This window comes from Pseudoliparis swirei, unplaced genomic scaffold (genome assembly GCF_029220125.1).
Source record: "Pseudoliparis swirei isolate HS2019 ecotype Mariana Trench unplaced genomic scaffold, NWPU_hadal_v1 hadal_25, whole genome shotgun sequence".
NCBI lineage: Eukaryota > Metazoa > Chordata > Actinopteri > Perciformes > Liparidae > Pseudoliparis > Pseudoliparis swirei.
Genome location: NW_026613261.1, coordinates 2,053,056 through 2,074,193, shown reverse-complemented (window position 1 = coordinate 2,074,193; position 21,138 = coordinate 2,053,056). Strand labels below are relative to the sequence as shown.

The 21,138-nt window shown below is 51.1% G+C and overlaps 1 protein-coding gene across 1 annotated transcript in view; it reads left to right on the top strand.

Moving 5' to 3' along the window:
* LOC130190889 (myb protein-like) overlaps positions 1–21,138 on the top strand; it is a 24,612-nt gene that overhangs the window by 890 nt on the left and 2,584 nt on the right. Inside the window, exons 2-9 of the mRNA XM_056410476.1 lie at positions 535–606; positions 6,636–6,707; positions 7,649–7,744; positions 18,814–19,034; positions 19,108–19,258; positions 20,405–20,563; positions 20,661–20,747; positions 20,818–21,080. Of these exons, the coding sequence (XP_056266451.1) occupies positions 535–606; positions 6,636–6,707; positions 7,649–7,744; positions 18,814–19,034; positions 19,108–19,258; positions 20,405–20,563; positions 20,661–20,747; positions 20,818–21,080 (1,121 nt within the window). The remainder of the gene's footprint in view (positions 1–534; positions 607–6,635; positions 6,708–7,648; positions 7,745–18,813; positions 19,035–19,107; positions 19,259–20,404; positions 20,564–20,660; positions 20,748–20,817; positions 21,081–21,138) is intronic.

Genomic DNA, 21,138 nt, shown 5'->3' with positions numbered 1-21,138 from the left:
ATAAATGACTAAATCAATAAATAAGCAAGTGACTTCTTGTATAAAAAAATAAATAAATGACTAAATCAATGAATTAATAAGTGATTTATTTTATTAAATGAAAAATAATGTGACTTTTTACATCAAATAAAAAAAATACTATTTTACGAAACGAATAAAACGAATATAATTAAACAAAAAAACAAGTTACTTCTTTTATTAAACAAATAAAAATAAACTTTTATTAAATAATGAAATGGATCAAAAAATGAGCTACTTATTTTCCTAAACAAATATAAAAAAGTGACTTCTTTTATTAAAATATAAAACAAAATAAATTACTTATTTTATTAAACGAATACAAAAAGTGACTGTGGGGGTTCTTAAAAAAGGTATATATATAATTAAATAATTAAATGACTTCTTTTATCAAGCAATACAAAAGTTATTAAATAAAAAAAGTCAAATTATTAATAAATAAATCCATAAATAAGTTACTTTTTCAGAGAATCTGTCACACCATATCGTGACGTCACGACCGGTTCGTCCAATCAGAGGAGCCCCGTGCCGAGGGAGCACGCGCTCCGAGACCTCGAGACGTTTCTGCCACTCCGCCAACCGTCGCCGGTAAGTTCACCGATCTTCGCCGCATTACACGGTAAATCAGCGGATATACAGCCGGTAATCTACCGGGACACACAGAACAGCCTCATACCGGAATACGTGTCGGTTTGATCCGGTTATTCTCTCACTTTCAAAGTCTTTGATGACTATTTATTAGCCTTCGGCGGTTAGCTCTGTTGTGGTAGCTAGCTCAACCGTCAGACTGATGATGTGACGTCACTCAGAAGTTACACTGTGCGTGTTCTTCATCCCCTGTGTTCTTCATCACCTGTGTTCTTCATCCCGTGTTCTTCATCACCTGTGTTCTTCATCATCACCTGTGTTCTTCATCCCCTGTGTTCTTCATCACCTGTGTTCTTCATCCCCTGTGTTCTTCATCATCACCTGTGTTCTTCATCATCACCTGTGTTCTTCATCCCCTGTGTTCTTCATCATCACCTGTGTTCTTCATCCCCTGTGTTCTTCATCCCCTGTGTTCTTCATCACCTGTGTTCTTCATCACCTGTGTTCTTCATCATCACCTGTGTTCTTCATCCCCTGTGTTCTTCATCCCCTGTGTTCTTCATCACCTGTGTTTCTTCAGCAGCAGTTCAGTGTGTCAGCGTTCATATGAGCAGCAGAGATGAGCAGCAGAAGCCGCAGGTCCTGGTGAGAGCTGTCACACACCTGTCCTACCTGTCTCACACACCTGTCCTACCTGTCTCACACACCTGTCCTACCTGTCTCACACACCTGTCCTACCTGTCTCACACACCTGTCCTACCTGTCTCCCACACCTGTCCTGCCTGTCTCACACACCTGTCCTACCTGTCTCACACACCTGTCCTGCCTGTCTCACACACCTGTCCTGCCTGTCTCACACACCTGTCCTACCTGTCTCACACACCTGTCCTACCTGTCTCACACACCTGTCCTACCTGTCTCCCACACCTGTCCTACCTGTCTCCCACACCTGTCCTACCTGTCTCCCACACCTGTCCTACCTGTCTCACACACCTGTCCTACCTGTCTCACACACCTGTCCTACCTGTCTCCCACACCTGTCCTACCTGTCTCACACACCTGTCCTACCTGTCTCCCACACCTGTCCTACCTGTCTCCCACACCTGTCCTACCTGTCTCACACACACCTGTCCTACCTGTCTCACACACCTGTCCTACCTGTCTCACACACCTGTCCTACCTGTCTCACACACCTGTCCTACCTGTCTCCCACACCTGTCCTACCTGTCTCACACACCTGTCCTGCCTGTCTCCCACACCTGTCCTGCCTGTCTCACACACCTGTCCTGCCTGTCTCACACACCTGTCCTACCTGTCTCACACACCTGTCCTACCTGTCTCCCACACCTGTCCTACCTGTCTCACACACCTGTCCTGCCTGTCTCACACACCTGTCCTGCCTGTCTCACACACCTGTCCTACCTGTCTCACACACCTGTCCTACCTGTCTCACACACCTGTCCTACCTGTCTCACACACCTGTCCTACCTGTCTCACACACCTGTCCTACCTGTCTCACACACCTGTCCTGCCTGTCTCACACACCTGTCCTGCCTGTCTCCCACACCTGTCCTGCCTGTCTCACACACCTGTCCTACCTGTCTCACACACCTGTCCTACCTGTCTCACACACCTGTCCTACCTGTCTCACACACCTGTCCTGCCTGTCTCACACACCTGTCCTACCTGTCTCACACACCTGTCCTACCTGTCTCACACACCTGTCCTACCTGTCTCACACACCTGTCCTGCCTGTCTCACACACCTGTCCTACCTGTCTCACACACCTGTCCTGCCTGTCTCACACACCTGTCCTGCCTGTCTCACACACCTGTCCTACCTGTCTCACACACCTGTCCTACCTGTCTCCCACACCTGTCCTGCCTGTCCCTGTCTCACACACCTGTCTCACCTGTCTCCCACACCTGTCCTACCTGTCTCACACACCTGTCCTGCCTGTCTCCCACACCTGTCCTACCTGTCTCACACACCTGTCCTACCTGTCTCACACACCTGTCCTGCCTGTCTCACACACCTGTCCTACCTGTCTCACACACCTGTCCTACCTGTCTCCCACACCTGTCCTGCCTGTCTCACACACCTGTCCTGCCTGTCTCACACCTGTCCTACCTGTCTCCCACACCTGTCCTACCTGTCTCACACACCTGTCCTGCCTGTCTCCCACACCTGTCCTGCCTGTCTCACACACCTGTCCTGCCTGTCTCACACACCTGTCCTACCTGTCTCCCACACCTGTCCTACCTGTCTCACACACCTGTCCTGCCTGTCTCCCACACCTGTCCTGCCTGTCTCACACACCTGTCCTGCCTGTCTCCCACACCTGTCCTGCCTGTCTCACACACCTGTCCTACCTGTCTCACACACCTGTCCTACCTGTCTCCCACACCTGTCCTACCTGTCTCACACACCTGTCCTGCCTGTCTCCCACACCTGTCCTGCCTGTCTCACACCTGTCCTACCTGTCTCACACACCTGTCCTACCTGTCTCACACACCTGTCCTACCTGTCTCACACACCTGTCCTACCTGTCTCACACACCTGTCCTACCTGTCTCACACACCTGTCCTACCTGTCTCACACACCTGTCCTGCCTGTCTCCCACACCTGTCCTACCTGTCTCACACACCTGTCCTACCTGTCTCACACACCTGTCCTACCTGTCTCACACACCTGTCCTACCTGTCTCACACACCTGTCCTACCTGTCTCACACACCTGTCCTGCCTGTCTCCCACACCTGTCCTGCCTGTCTCACACACCTGTCCTACCTGTCTCACACACCTGTCCTACCTGTCTCCCACACCTGTCCTACCTGTCTCACACACCTGTCCTACCTGTCTCCCACACCTGTCCTGCCTGTCTCACACACCTGTCCTGCCTGTCTCACACACCTGTCCTACCTGTCTCCCACACCTGTCCTACCTGTCTCACACACCTGTCCTGCCTGTCTCACACCTGTCCTACCTGTCTCCCACACCTGTCCTACCTGTCTCACACACCTGTCCTGCCTGTCTCCCACACCTGTCCTACCTGTCTCACACACACCTGTCCTACCTGTCTCACACACCTGTCCTACCTGTCTCACACACCTGTCCTACCTGTCTCCCACACCTGTCCTACCTGTCTCCCACACCTGTCCTACCTGTCTCACACACCTGTCCTGCCTGTCTCCCACACCTGTCCTACCTGTCTCACACACCTGTCCTACCTGTCTCACACACCTGTCCTACCTGTCTCACACACCTGTCCTACCTGTCTCACACACCTGTCCTGCCTGTCTCACACACCTGTCCTACCTGTCTCACACATCTGTCCTGCCTGCCACACACCTGTGCTGCCTGTCTCACACACCTGTCCCACCTGTCTCACACAGTCTGTCCTCCTGCTCACACCCTGGGCCGTAAGGGACAGGTGTCCAGGCTGAATCTACGGAAGCCTGGATGGACCAAACCTGGGGTTCCTGTGGGGTTCCTGGGTTCATGGGGTTCATGTGGGGGTCCTGTGGGGGTTCATGTGGGGTTCATGTGGATTCATGTGGGGTCCTGTGGGGGTTCATGTGGGGGTTCATGTGGGTTCATGTGGGGTCCTGTGGGGGGTTCATGGGGGTTCATGTGGGGTCCTGTGGGGTTCCTGTGGGGGTTCATGTGGGATTCATGGGGTCCTGTGGGGGTCTGGGGGTTCCTGTGGGGTTCATGTGGGGGTTCATGTGGGGGTCCTGTGGGGGTTCCTGTGGGGGTTCATGTGGGGATTCATGTGGGGGTCCTGTGGGGGTTCATGTGGGGATTCATGTGGGGGTCCTGTGGGGGTTCATGTGGGGGTCCTGTGGGGGTTCCTGTGGGGTTCGTGTGGGGTTCCTGTGGGGGTCCTGTGGGGGTCCTGTGGGGGTTCATGTGGGATTCATGTGGGGTCCTGTGGGGGTCCTGTTGGGTTCCTGTGGGCTTCATGTGGGGGTCCTGTGGGGGTTCATGTGGGGGTCATGTGGGGTTCCTGTGGGCTTCATGTGGGGGTCCTGTGGGGTCCTGTGGGGGTTCATGGGGTCCATGTGGGGGTCCTGTGGGGGTTCCTGTGGGGTTCATGGGGATTCATGTGGGGTTCCTGTGGGGGTTCATGTGGGGTTCATGTGGGGTCCTGTGGGGGTTCCTGTGGGATTCATGTGGGGTTCCTGTGGGGGTCCTGTGGGGATTCATGTGGGGGTCCTGTGGGGGTTCATGTGGGGATTCATGGGGTCCTGTGGGGTCCTGTGGGGGTTCATGGGGGTTCCTGTGGGTCCTGTGGGTTCATGTGGGGTCCTGTGGGGGTTCATGTGGGGATTCATGTGGGGGTTCCTGTGGGGGTCCTGTGGGGGTCCTGTGGGGGTTCCTGTGGGGGTTCCTGTGGGGATTCATGTGGGGTTCCTGTGGGGGTCCTGTGGGGGTTCATGTGGGGATTCATGTGGGGGTCCTGTGGGGGTTCCTGTGGGGGTTCATGTGGGGATTCATGTGGGGGTCCTGTGGGGGTTCCTGTGGGGGTTCATGTGGGGATTCATGTGGGGGTCCTGTGGGGGTTCATGTGGGGGTCCTGTTGGGTTCCTGTGGGCTTCATGTGGGGGTCCTGTGGGGTTCATGTGATGACGTAACATCTGAGAGAACTATCAGACGTTTCAATCGCAACGGAGACAATGCGCCCGGCGAGGGCCGCAGAGGTCAGAGGTCAGAGGGGATCCTCAGCACCGAGCGGCGTCCTCGTCCCCCGAGTTGAATCTCTGGGTCGACTCAGCCGACTCTCACATGTCTGCCCCTAGAGATGCTCACGCTAAACACATTCCATCGGGAGCAAAGAGGGGTTGATCAAGTTAGCGGAAAGAACCACGTGAAACAACATCCGCTTTTCAAAATAAGATGTCGATAAATCATACACTAGCATATAAAGGTAAACAATTAACTGATTTTGTATCTTTATAGATCGTTTCTGAGATTTAGCTTAAATTATGCTAACATTAAAACATTTTTACTGGACCAAGGAAGAGTTTATAAAAATAAGTCAGACTTTTGTATGTTAAAAAGTCCTGTAAATAGATTTCCCAAGAGTTCCAGGAAATGAATGATGCAGATGTGTTCCATACATATCTGAAATCCCCTACAATAGCAATCAAACAATTTTAATGTATCAATTAGGACATTTTTCAAAGTAAAAGTCCTAAATGGTTAAAGAAATCTGTAATTTCTTTAATGTTTGAGGTGCTTTATATATGTATTTCCTCATAGTCCTCATAGCAATAATGCTACACAATGAATAGAATGCTTCAATCGACACCGTGATCGGTGATCGGTATTATCGGATCGGCAGATACTGATTTCAGTGATCGGTGATCGGCACCAAAAACCTGATCGGTGCATCTCTAGTCCTGTTGGGTTCCTGTGGGGGTCCTGTTGTGTTCCTGTGGGGGGTCATGTGGGGGTCATGTGGGGGTCCTGTGGGGGTCCTGTGGGGTTCATGTGGGGGTCCTGTGGGGGTTCATGTGGGGGTCCTGTGGGGTTCATGTGGGGGTCCTGTGGGGGTTCATGTGGGGGTTCATGTGGGGTTCCTGTGGGGGTCATGTGGGGGTTCATGTGGGGGTCCTGTGGGATGTCCTGTGGGGGTCATGTGGGGTCCTATGGGGTTCATGTGGGGGTCCTGTGGGGGGTCCTGTGGGGGTTCATGTGGGGTCCATGTGGGGTTCCTGTGGGGTCATGTGGGGTCATGTGGGGTTCATGTGAGGTCCTGTGGGGTTCATGTGGGGTCCTGTGGGGGTCCTGTGGGGTTCATGTGGGGTCCTATGGGGTTCATGTGGGGGTCATGTGGGGGGTCCTGTGGGGGTTCATGTGGGGGTCCATGTGGGGTTCCTGTGGGGGTCCTGTGGGGGTTCATGTGGGGGTCATGTGGGGGTCCTGTGGGGGGTCATGTGGGGGTCCTGTGGGGGTCATGTGGGGGTTCATGTGGGGGTCCTGTGGGGGTCCTGTGGGCTTGAGGTGATGGTTGTGCTCTCCTCAGGATGAGACGCTGCACCGACAGGTGAAGGCGCTGGGCGCCAGCAGCTGGTCCTCCGTGTCTCTGCATTTCATGGTGAGCTGTGTCATTCAGCCGACTCATCTCTTCACACACAGTGGCTTTGGTCTGGCTCAAGGTCACGCTAGCTGCTAGCGCCGCCCTCCTTCTGGACCAATCCCGGAGGCTGCATTGAGTCACATGACGATGAGTTCAAGCGCTGCTCCGTAGGAATGAGTGTTGTCAGAGAGAGATGCAGGTAGAACTAGAATGGGCACTCGGTAGAGCGCATACCTTCGCATATCACAAGATCGGGCATTGAATTATGAACATTTTGGCATTAGTTGCATGCCAATTGGACAAAAATGTATCGTGCTATGGTAAAAAAAGAGTTTGACCTTTCCATGACCTTGACCTTTGACCCGATTGATCCCAAAATCTAATCAAATGGTCCCCGGATAATAACCAATCATCCCACCAAATTTCATGCGATTCAAGAACATTTTGACCTTTCCATGACCTTGACCTTTGACCCAATCGATCCCAAAATCTAGTCAACTGGTCCCCGGATAATAAACAATCATCCCACCAAATTTCATGCGATTCGGTTCAATACTTTTTGAGTTCTGCGAAAGATTTTGACCTGTTCATGACCTTTGACCCGATCAATCCCAAAATCTAATCAACTGGTCCCCGGATAATAAACAATCATCCCACCAAATTTCATGCGATTCGGTTCAATACTTTTTGAGTTTTGCGAATAACACGCATACAAATAAATAAATAAATAAATAAATACACGGCGATCAAAACATAAGCTTCCGGCATTTTCAATGCGAAGGTAATAATGCATTCGGTTCACTGGACTCCACAGCTCCTCTAGTTCTACCCAACGAGCTGCCAGGAAGCGAAGAAACATCCTTATTGCTATCGGTGACCTCTCCTCAGACCTGAGGGCTACCTGCTGGCCAGGTGATGCTCGCGGTGAGAAGGCGTCCTAACGGTCTCTGGTCTCCCAGGCTCAGAGGTCAGAGGTGGAGTGTCAGCAGAGGTGGCAGCACATCAAAAACCCAGAGCTGGTCAAAGGGCCCTGGACCCATGAGGAGGATGAGAGGGTGAGTACTGGACTGTAGGACTACTGGACTGTAGGACTACTGGACTATAGGACTACTGGACTGTAGGACTACTGGACTATAGTACTACTGGACTGTAGGACTACTGGACTATAGGACTACTGGACTATAGGACTACTGGACTGTAGTACTACTGGACTATAGGACTACTGGACTGTAGGACTACTGGACTATAGGACTACTGGACTGTAGGACTACTGGACTGTAGGACTACTGGACTATAGGACTACTGGACTGTAGGACTACTGGACTATAGTACTACTGGACTGTAGGACTACTGGACTATAGGACTACTGGACTGTAGGACTACTGGACTGTAGGACTACTGGACTATAGATAGATAGATAGATAGATATATACTTTATTAATCCCCAAGGGGAAATTTGTCGAGTCAGTAGCAGCAACACACAAGAATAAAAAACCAAAACACAAAATATAAGAAGGGTTAGGGTGATCTGGCAAGAGGTGAACTGTTGTAGAGCCTCATAGCCGTCGGCAGGAATGTTCTCCTGTATCTCTCCTTGTGGCAGCGGAGCGTGAGGAGACGTCTGGAGAAAGTACTCCTCTGTCCCTGTAGGAGGTGGTGGAGAGTGGTCCGGGTTGTCCAATATGGACACCAGTTTCTTCAACGTCCTCCTCTCCACCACCTGTTCCAGGTGCTCCAGCTGGCAGCCGATGATGGAGCCAGCCTTCCTAACCAGTTTGTTAAGACGGCTGGTGTCACCGGCTCGATGCTGCTCCCCAGCAGACAATGGCAAAGTGCAGCACACTGGCCACAACCGACTGGTAGAACAACTCCAACATCTTGCTGCACACGTTGAAGGATCAAGCTTTCTCAGGAAAAGAGTCGACTCATCCCTTCTTGTACACAGCGTTGATGTTGGCCTTCCAGTTCAGTCGGCTGTCGATGGAGACGCCCAGGTACTTGTACTCCTCCACCATGTCCACGTCCACTCCCAGGACACTCAGAGGTGTAGGAGCTGTCGCCTTCCTCCTGAAGTCCACCACCATCTCTCTGGTCTTGGCCACGTTCAGCCGCAGGTGGTTCTCATCGGCCCACTTTACAAAGTCACTCACCACTGCCCTGTACTCCTCCTCCCGTCCATCCTAATACACCCGACCACTGCAGAATCATCAGAGTACTTCTGCAGATGGCATGACTCCGTGTTGTACTGGAAGTCACTGGTGTACAGGGTGAAGAGGAAGGAGACAGAACAGTTCCTGTGGGGCTCAACATCACTGACCACCGTTCCAGACAGCACACGGCCCATTCTGACAAACTGTGGTCTGCCTGTGAGGTAGTCAGTGATCCAGGAGATGGTGGACGCGCCCACACTGCCACTCAGCTTCTCACTCAGCAGCAGCGGCTGGATGGTGTTAAATGCACTGGAGAAGTCAAAGAAAGTGACTCTCACAGAGACATCGGTTCCATCCAGGTGCGACTGAGCTCGTTGCAGCAGGTAGATGATGGCGTCGTCCACTCCCACATGAGGCTGGTAAGCAAATTGCAGAGGGTCCAACGATGATTTCACCTGCGGCGGAGGTGGGCCAAGACCAGCCTCTCCAGCACCTTCATCACATGGGAGGTGAGGCGACGGTCGGTAGTCGTTGAGGCCAGATGGTGCTGACTTCTTTGGGACAGGGACCAGGCACGGCGTCTTCCACAGCACGGGACTTCCCCAGCCTCAGGCTGAGGTTGAAGAGGCGCTGCAGGACACCAGACAGCTGGGTGGCGAGGTCTTTAGGACCCTGGGGCTGATGCCATCAGGACCTTCAGCTCTGCGCTGGTGTAGTTTCTCCAGCTGTCTTCTCACCTGGTCAGTCGTCACAGAGAGGGAGAGGGGAGGGTAGAGAGCCCATTGTTATTGAGGGCTCGGTGGATGTGCAGCTCAGCAGGGGGACAGAGGGGAGGAGGTGTTTGGGAGGTGTGATGTGTGGAGGAGACTGGGGAGTGCTGTGACCTGGACCTAGTGAAACAACAGGTCAGCTCGTTGGCCCTCTCCAGGAGCCCCTGGCTGTCTCCTCCCACCTTGAAGCCAGTTATCTGCTTCATGCCAGACCACACCTCCCTTGTGTTGTTCAGCTGGAGTTTGGCCTCCAGCTTCCTCCTGTAGGAGTCCTTGTCCTCCCTGAGCTTCACCTTTAGGTTGCGCTGGGCTTTCCTCAGCTCATCCCTGTCTCCAGACCTGAAAGCAGCTTTCTTCATGTTAAGAAGCGCCTTCAGGTCCCTGGTGATCCAGGGCTTGTTGTTGGGGAAGCAGCGCACAGTCCGTGATGGGATGGTGGTGTGTTCACAGAACTTGATGTATTCCGTGATGCAGTCGGTCATACTGTTGATGTCCTCCCGTGCGGTCCACACAGCACATCCCAGTCCGTTGACTCAAGCAGTCCTGTAGAGCGTCGTTAGCCTCCAGAGACCACCTCCTCACAGTCCTGGTGGTCACCGCAGCCTCTTCACCAGAGGAACATACCTGGGTGTCAGCGGACCAGGTCATGATCAGACCTGCCGAGGGGAAGGGCAGTGGCGCTGTATCGTCCTTAGTATTAGCATACAGCAAGTCCAGAGTTTTATTGTTCCTTGTTGGGCAGTCTATGTATTGATGGAAGGTTGGCAGAGCTTTATCCAGTGTGGTGTGGTTAAAGTCACCAGTGATAGCCATGAATGCTCCAGGCTGATGATTCAGCAGAGCAGACACAGTGGAGTGGATGGTGTCCACAGCTTCCTCAGCGTCAGCTGATGGCGGCACGTACGACAACCAAAATGGCGGACGTGAACTCTCTCGGCAAATAGTACGGGCGCATCCCCACGGCCAACAGTTCAATGTTCTACAGAAGCGCTCCTTCACGCACACATGGTCCGGATGGACCACCATTCATTCACATAAACAGCGATCCCGCCTCTTCTTACCGCTCTGTGTAAGGTCGTCCCAGACAGTCCTGAAGCCGGGCAAGACGCGCGGTGATCCAGATGAATCGCGTGTAGCCAATGCCTCAGTGAAACACAAGACTGCTCTCACGGAAGACCCTCTCGGTCATTACCAGCGCAGCGAGCTCATCCGTCTTATTCGCCAAAGACCTCACGTTCCCGTTATGATCGACGGCAGGGTTTGTATCTCCGTTTTAGCCCTCCGCTTGACGCCAGATCTGCAGCCGCGAGCCCTTCTCCGTAGCTCCAGCGGGATCACAGGTCTGTCTCCAGGCAGAAGCTTCGGCCTGCACAGCGCGATCAGCTGAGCGAGTAGACGACGGTCCCAGTCATTGTTATGCTGCGGCTCACCGATACTCACGACAAAGTGAACAAAAGCCACAGTAGAATTATCGAAAAAAGTAGTTATGGTCCAGTGTCCGACCGTAACTAAGACAAACGTGAAAGAAAAGAAAGAAAGAGAGGAAAAGTCCAAAAAAAAGACAATAAGGTAAAAGCAAAACGCCACTACTGAAACAAGCAGCCGTTGGCACAGCGCTTCCTCCTCCTCCAGGACTACTGGACTGTAGGACTACTGTAGGACTACTGGACTATAGGACTACTGGACTGTAGGACTACTGGACTATAGTACTACTGGACTGTAGGACTACTGGACTGTAGGACTACTGGACTATAGTACTACTGGACTGTAGGACTACTGGACTATAGGACTACTGGACTGTAGGACTACTGGACTATAGGACTACTGGACTGTAGGACTACTGGACTATAGGACTACTGGACTGTAGGACTACTGGACTATAGGACTACTGGACTGTAGGACTACTGGACTATAGGACTACTGGACTGTAGGACTACTGGACTGTAGGTTCTAGATGGGTTCTGTGAATATTTCGCTACCATAGGTGTGAAATATGCAGACCAAATTGGATGTTCTGATCACTCGTTTGCTGAGTATCTTGGTCAATCATCCACAATTCAATCGATGTTTCTTAATCCTGTCAACCCGGATGAAATTTCTAAAATAATAAACAGCTTTAAGCCAAAGAAAAGCGCCGGTCACGACGGTATCAGCATGAATCTAGTCAAACAACTTGGTCAATCGTTGGCCACTCCATTATCACATCTTGTAAACAAATCATTATCGGAGGGAGTTTTTCCTGATGATATGAAGATCGCTGAAGTGATCCCCATTTACAAAGCCAAAGAAAAGCTTTACTTTACTAACTATCGTCCAATATCTCTGTTGCCAAGCTTTTCCAAAATTTTGGAAAAGGTCGTTCATAAACGACTGTCCAGCTTTGTTGCAAAGCATAACTTGCTATACGTCAGCCAATACGGCTTTCGACCAAAGCACTCGACTGAGAACGCGGTCACTGAGTTTCTGTTTGACACCTACACTGCACTTGAACACGGAGAGAACACTCTGGCATTATTCCTAGACCTTTCTAAAGCATTTGACACAATCGATCACTCAATACTTTTAAATAAACTGAGCCATTATGGTGTTAGAGGTACGGCACTCGAGTGGTTTAAAAGTTATCTTCGTGGTCGAAAACAATATGTGAAATACAAGGGGTTCAAATCAAAATCATATGATATAACTTGTGGAGTACCACAGGGTTCTGTATTGGGACCCCTGCTATTTATATTGTACATAAATGACCTTCCAAAAGTCTTAAAACATGTTAAAAGCATCCTCTTTGCTGAAGACACAACTATCTACATTTCATCGAAGGACCACGATAACTTATATCAAACTGCAAATGAAGAGCTAAAAATTGTATCTGATTGGTTCAAAGCGAACAAGTTATCTCTAAATGCACAGAAAACTAATTATATGCTAATAAATAAATCAAATAATCTCCTAGATCAAGATTTTAGGCTTGAGATTGACGGGGCTAATGTCGAAAAAGTCCAGTGCACCAAGTTCCTCGGTGTCTATATTGACGACAATCTGCGCTGGCATCAACATATTGACAGTTGTCGGAAGCGCATCTGGCAGCACATTTGCCCTGCGCTCGCAAAAACATACACTCAACAGAAAATGTGCGTGTGTTGTATGACAGCCTTGTCCATCCGCACCACTTGTATTGTAATATGCTCTGGGGATCATAGCTAAAACTCAGGTCAAATGTATCGAGATTTTACAAAAAAGGGCTGTGCGGATCATCTGCAACGTGAAGAACAACGAACACACTGAGCCGCTTTTAAGAGATTGGGCATTCTGAGATTTACAGATCTACATTTGTGTCAGACAGGAATTTTTATGTACAGATTTATGAATAATAATCTGCCACACAATCTGTTACGTATGTTCACTAGGAACACAAATGTCTACGACCACAACACGCGGCAGCGAGGTGGCATTCATATAAATAAACATACAGTCGACATTGTATTTAAAAGCTTCATCTGTAGAGGTCCAAAGCTCTGGAGACAAATTCCGGACGAGGTCAAATCGGCATCCACCACCAAGGCATTTGCTTCTCGACTTAAACGCCATCTCACTTCATTTTGAAAGTTTTTAATATTGATTTACAGCCTGGCGGCACAGTACAATAGAGGAAAAATATTTAAAATAAAATGTATATCCATAATTTGATGTTCGTGATATTATTTTTTCTAAGTTATCATTAGTTCACATTTGTCTTCTATTATTATTTTTACTATGACTTTTTCATTTTCTTTTTCCTGTTCTGGTTTTTTTGTTTTTTTGTTGCTTGTACGACATTTTATGTTTTCATCCATATGTGTGTGTACTGTCTGTGTGCCTGTGGTAGTTGGGAGGGGGGGGGGGGGGTGAAAGGGTTAGGGGAGGGGCCGTCCAACTCCTCATCTCAGAGGAGCCTACAGACCTTGGTCTTTGGACGGTCCTTCATTCGTACATTTTTTTTCTGTTAATGTCTGCCAGTATGTACATGTTATGTATGTACTTATGGAAAATAAATTACTTACTTACTTACTTACTTAGGACTACTGGACTATAGTACTACTGGACTGTAGTACTACTGGACTGTAGGACTACTGGACTATAGTACTACTGGACTATAGTACTACTGGACTGTAGGACTACTGGACTATAGGACTACTGGACTATAGGACTACTGGACTATAGTACTACTGGACTGTAGGACTACTGGACTACTGGACTATAGTACTACTGGACTATAGGACTACTGGACTGTAGGACTACTGGACTATAGTACTACTGGACTATAGTACTACTGGACTATAGTACTACTGGACTATAGAACTACTGGACTATAGGACTACTGGACTATAGTACTACTGGACTGTAGTACTACTGGACTATAGTACTACTGGACTACTGGACTATAGGACTATAGTACTACTGGACTATAGGACTATAGTACTACTGGACTATAGTACTACTGGACTGTAGTACTACTGGACTATAGGACTACTGGACTGTAGGACTACTGGACTATAGTACTACTGGACTGTAGGACTATAGGACTACTGGACTATAGGACTACTGGACTGTAGTACTACTGGACTATAGGACTACTGGACTGTAGGACTACTGGACTGTAGTACTACTGGACTGTAGTACTACTGGACTATAGGACTACTGGACTATAGTACTACTGGACTGTAGGACTACTGGACTGTAGGACTACTGGACTACTGGACTGTAGGACTACTGGACTATAGGACTACTGGACTGTAGGACTACTGGACTGTAGTACTACTGGACTGTAGTACTACTGGACTGTATGACTACTGGACTATAGGACTACTGGACTATAGTACTACTGGACTGTAGGACTACTGGACTGTAGGACTACTAGACTGTAGGACTACTGGACTGTATGACTACTGGACTGTAGTACTACTGGACTATAGGACTACTGGACTGTAGTACTACTGGACTGTAGGACTACTGGACTATAGTACTACTGGACTGTAGGACTACTGGACTATAGGACTACTGGACTGTAGTACTACTGGACTATAGGACTACTGGACTGTAGAACTACTGGACTGTAGGACTACTGGACTATAGGACTACTGGACTATAGTACTACTGGACTGTAGGACTACTGGACTATATGACTATAGTACTACTGGACTATAGGACTACTGGACTGTAGGACTACTGGACTATAGGACTACTGGACTGTAGTACTACTGGACTATAGGACTACTGGACTGTAGAACTACTGGACTGTAGGACTACTGGACTGTAGGACTACTGGACTATAGTACTACTGGACTGTAGGACTACTGGACTATAGGACTACTGGACTATAGGACTACTGGACTGTAGGACTACTGGACTATAGGACTACTGGACTATAGGACTACTGGACTATAGTACTACTGGACTGTAGGACTACTGGACTGTAGTACTACTGGACTGTAGAACTACTGGACTGTAGGACTACTGGACTGTAGGACTACTGGACTATAGTACTACTGGACTGTAGGACTACTGGACTATAGTACTACTGGACTGTAGGACTACTGGACTATAGGACTACTGGACTGTAGTACTACTGGACTGTATGACTACTGGACTATAGGACTACTGGACTGTAGTACTACTGGACTATAGGACTACTGGACTGTAGGACTACTGGACTGTAGTACTACTGGACTGTAGGACTACTGGACTGTAGGACTACTAGACTATAGGACTACTGGACTGTAGTACTACTGGACTATAGGACTACTGGACTGTAGGACTACTAGACTATAGGACTACTGGACTGTAGGACTCCTGGACTATAGGACTACTGGACTATAGGACTACTGGACTGTAGTACTACTGGACTGTAGTACTACTGGACTGTAGGACTACTGGACTATAGTACTACTGGACTATAGTACTACTGGACTGTAGGACTACTGGACTATAGGACTACTGGACTATAGTACTACTGGACTGTAGGACTACTGGACTATAGTACTACTGGACTGTAGGACTACTGGACTGTAGGACTACTGGACTGTAGGACTACTGGACTATAGGACTACTGGACAATAGGACTACTGGACTATAGGACTACTGGACTGTAGGACTACTGGACTATAGTACTACTGGACTGTAGTACTACTGGACTATAGGACTACTGGACTGTAGGACTACTGGACTGTAGTACTACTGGACTGTAGGACTACTGGACTGTAGGACTACTTGACTGGACGTGACTCTGACTAGTTGGACGTGGTTCTGACTAGTTGGACATGACTCTGACTAGTTGGGCATGACTGACTAGTTGGGCATGACTCTGACTAGTTGGACCTGACTGACTAGTCGGACGTGGCTCTGACTAGTCGGACCTGACTGACTAGTCGGACGTGGCTCTGACTAGTTGGGCATGACTCTGACTAGTTGGGCATGACTGACTAGTTGGGCCTAACTCTGACTAGTTGGACCTGACTGACTAGTCGGACATGGCTCTGACTAGTTGGGCATGACTGACTAGTTGGGCCTAACTGACTAGTTGGACCTGACTGACTAGTCGGACGTGGCTCTGACTAGTCGGACCTGACTCTGACTAGTCGGACATGACTCTGACTAGTTGGGCCTGACAGACTAGTAGGGCCTGACTCTGAGTAGTCGGACCTGACTGACTAGTTGGACATGACTCTGACTAATTGGGCCTGACTCTGACTAGTTGGACCTGAGTCTGACTAGTTGGACATTACTCTGACTAGTTGGGCCTGACTCTGACTAGTTGGACCTGCCTCTGACTAGTTGGACCTGACTGACTAGTTGGGCCTGACTCTGACTAGTTGGGCCTGACTCTGACTAGTTGGACCTGACTGACTAGTTGGACCTGACTGACTAGTTGGACCTGACTCTGACTAGTTGGACCTGACTGACTAGTTGGGCGTGACTCTGACAAGTTGGACGTGACTCTGACTAGTTGGACCTGACTCTGACTAGTTGGACCTGACTCTGATGAGTTGGACCTGACTCTGACTAGTTGGACCTGACTCTGACTAGTTGGGCGTGACTCTGACTAGTTGGGCCTGACTCTGACTTCATGGACCTGACTCTGACTAGTTGGACATGACCCTGACTAGTTGGGCCTGACTCTGACTAGTTGGACATGACCCTGACTAGTTGGGCCTGACTAACTAGTTGGGCCTGACTCTGACTAGTTGGACCTGACTCTGACTAGTTGGGCGTGACTGACTAGTTGGACGTGACTCTCACTAGTTGGGCGTGACTGACTAGTTGGACCTGACTCTGACTAGTTGGACTTGACTCTGACTAGTTGGATGTGACTCTGACTAGTTGGACGTGACTAACTAGTTGGGCGTGACTCTGACTAGTTGGACCTGACTCTGACTAGTTGTACCTGACTCTGACTAGTCGGACATGACTCTGACTAGTTGGACATGACTCTGACTAGTCGGACCTGACTGACTAGTCGGACCTGACTCTGACTAGTCGGGCCTGACTCTGACTAGTCGGACCTGACTGACTAGTTGGACATGACTCTGACTAATTGGGCCTGACTCTGACTAGTTGGACCTGAGTCTGACTAGTTGGACATTACTCTGACTAGTTGGGCCTGACTCTGACTAGTTGGGCCTGACTCTGACTAGTTGGACCTGACTCTGACTAGTTGGACCTGACTCTGACTAGTTGGGCCTGACTCTGACTAGTTGGGCCTGACTCTGACTAGTTGGACATGACTGACTAGTTGGACCTGACTCTGACTAGTTGGACCTGACTGACTAGTTGGACATGGCTCTGACTAATTGGGCCTGACTCTGACTAGTTGGACCTGAGTCTGACTAGTTGGACATTACTCTGACTAGTTGGGCCTGACTCTGACTAATTGGGCCTGACTCTGACTAGTTGGACCTGACTCTGACTAGTTGGGCCTGACTCTGACTAGTTGGACATGACTGACTAGTTGGACCTGACTCTGACTAGTTGGACCTGACTGACTAGTTGGACATGGCTCTGACTAATTGGGCATGACTCTGACTAGTTGGACCTGACTGACTAGTTGGACCTGACTGACTAGTTGGACATGACTCTGACTAGTTGGACCTGACTCTGACTAGTTGGGCGTGACTCTGACAAGTTGGACGTGACTCTGACTAGTTGGACCTGACTCTGACTAGTTGGACCTGACTCTGATGAGTTGGACCTGACTCTGACTAGTTGGACCTGACTGACTAGTTGGGCGTGACTCTGACTAGTTGGGCCTGACTCTGACTTCATGGACCTGACTCTGACTAGTTGGACATGACCCTGACTAGTTGGGCCTGACTCTGACTAGTTGGGCCTGACTAACTAGTTGGGCCTGACTCTGACTAGTTGGAACTGACTCTGACTAGTTGGGCGTGACTCTGACTAGTTGGACGTGACTCTCACTAGTTGGGCATGACTGACTAGTTGGACCTGACTCTGACTAGTTGGACTTGACTCTGACTAGTTGGACGTGACTCTGACTAGTTGGACGTGACTAACTAGTTGGGCGTGACTCTGACTAGTTGGACCTGACTCTGACTAGTTGGACCTGACTCTGACTAGTTGGACCTGACTGACTAGTTGGACCTGACTGACTAGTTGGGCGTGACTCTGACTAGTTGGACATGACTCTGACTAGTTGGGCGTGACTCTGACAAGTTGGACGTGACTCTGACTAGTTGGACATTACTCTGACTAGTTGGGCCTGACTCTGACTAGTTGCGCCTGACTCTGACTAATTGGGCCTGACTCTGACTAGTTGGACCTGACTCTGACTAGTTGGGCCTGACTCTGACTAGTTGGGCCTGACTCTGACTAGTTGGACATGACTGACTAGTTGGACCTGACTCTGACTAGTTGGGCATGACTCTGACTTGTTGGACCTGACTCTGACTAGTTGGACATGACCCTGACTAGTTGGGCCTGACTCTGACTAGTTGGGCCTGACTCTGACTAGTTGGACATGACTCTGACTAGTTGTACCTGACTCTGACTAGTTGGACCTGACTCTGACTAGTTGGACGTGACTCTGACTAGTTGGACCTGACTCTGACTAGTTGGGCGTGACTCTGACTAGTTGGACCTGACTCTGACTAGTTGGACCTGACTCTGACTAGTTGGGCGTGACTTGGACTCCCCGTGATGTCACTTCCTGTCCAGGTGCTCCAGCTGGTGCAGCAGTACGGGGTGAAGCGCTGGTCGCTGGTGGCCAAACAGCTGCTGAGCCGGAATGGGAAGCAGTGCCGCGAGCGCTGGCACAACCACCTGAACCCCGCGGTGAAGAAGAGCGGCTGGGTTCTGGAGGAGGACCGGGTCATCTGCCGGGCCCACCTGCTGCTGGGGAACCGCTGGGCCCACATCTCCAAGCTGCTGCCCGGCCGGTGGGGGACCGGCGCTGGCATCTTCATCCTCATCCTCATCCCCGCTGATGACCGTTGTTCCTCAAACCAACAGGACAGACAACTCCATCAAGAACCACTGGAACTCCACCCTGAAGAGGAAGGTGGAGAAGGAGGGCTACCTCCAGGTCCTCCACCAGCCCTCCCCCCCGAGACCAGCTTCACGGACCCTGGACCCCCTGAGCCAGGCCAACAGCCCCACCAAGGTCAAGGTCCAGCCACCAGGCCCCCATGAGACCACATGAGGCCCCATGAGACCCCATGAGGCCATATGAGACCACATGAGGCCCCATGAGACCACATGAGGCCCCATGAGACCACATGAGACCACATGAGACCCCATGAGGCCATATGAGACCACATGAGACCACATGAGGCCCCATGAGACCACATGAGGCCCCATGAGGCCATATGAGACCACATGAGGCCCCATGAGACCCCATGAGACCACATGAGGCCCCATGAGACCACATGAGGCCCCATGAGGCCATATGAGACCACATGAGGCCCCATGAGACCACATGAGGCCCCATGAGGCCATATGAGACCACATGAGGCCCCATGAGACCCCATGAGGCCCCATGAGACCATATGAGACCACATGAGGCCCCATGAGACCACATGAGGCCCCATGAGACCACATGAGACCCCATGAGGCCACATGAGGCCCCATGAGACCACATGAGGCCCCATGAGACCACATGAGGCCCCATGAGGCCATATGAGACCACATGAGGCCCCATGAGACCACATGAGGCCCCATGAGACCACATGAGGCCATATGAGACCACATGAGGCCCCATTAGACCCCATGAGGCCATATGAGACCACATGAGGCCCCATGAGACCACATGAGGCCCCATGAGACCACATGAGGCCCCATGAGACCACATGAGGCCCCATGAGACCACATGAGACCACATGAGGCCCCATGAGACCACATGAGACCCCATGAGGCCACATGAGACCACATGAGGCCCCATGAGACCACATGAGGCCCCATGAGACCCCATGAGTCTCCATGAGGCCATATGAGACCACATGAGGCCACATGAGGCCCCATGAGGCAACATGAGACCACATGAGACTCCATGAGACCACATGAGGCCCCATGAGACCCCATGAGGCCCCATGAGACCACATGAGGCCCCATGAGACCACATGAGACCCTGATGAGACCCCGTGAAACCCTGTGAGACCCCATGAGACCACATGAGACCCCATGAGACCCTGTGAGACCCCGTGAGATCCTGTGAGACCCCATGAGACCCTGTGAGACCCCATGAGACCTCATGAGGCCCCGTGAGACCCTGTGAGACCCCATGAGACCCCGTGTTGATGCTCTCCTCCAGCAGGGGGACCATCTGTCCAGGATGAAGGACGAGTCCAGCGGCTCCTCCAGCGATCAGACCGCTCACCTGTGCTCCGCCTCCGGCCCCGCCTCTTCCTCCGGCTACGCCTCCTCACTGAGCATGTGCGAGCTGACGACCTCTGCGGAGCTGATGGAGCTGGTAGGTCACGGCTGAGGCTCCGCCCCTCGTCTAGCCCGTCTCAGATGTTTCCGTGGTGAACCGCGGTAACCGCGACGTGTGCTGTGACCCCTCACAGGACCCGGGGCCCTGGAGCGGTGGCCCCAAGCAAGCCTCCACCTGCCTGTTCAGAGAGGGGGCCCCGTCAGTCATGGACCTGAGTTATGTAAGAAGACCTCAACGCCCTGAGACGGCCCGCCAGCCCTCGGTCTCCATAGTGACGCCGTGTTCCCTAGGTCACAGGAGTGAAGGAGCAGCAGGAGGAGCAGGGGGGAGGAGCCTCCTGCGCCCCGGGGGCTCTGAGCTTCTCCCCGTCTGAGGTGAGGACCCTGACCCTGCCGCTGTCTGTGCTGCTGAGCTGTCCCTGTGATGCCTGTGCTCAGCTCCTCAGCCTGTGTGGCGTGGAGGACCTGGCGCTCCCGGGCCCGGCCCTCGCCTCCACCCCCCTGAAGCGCTCCGCCGGCAGCCGGGAGGAGGCGCGCTGCCGGCACTGCAGCCGGTGAGGAGGCGCTCTCTGCTTGTTTCCTGCCTCTGTGGCGCTGAGCTGACCCGCCTGT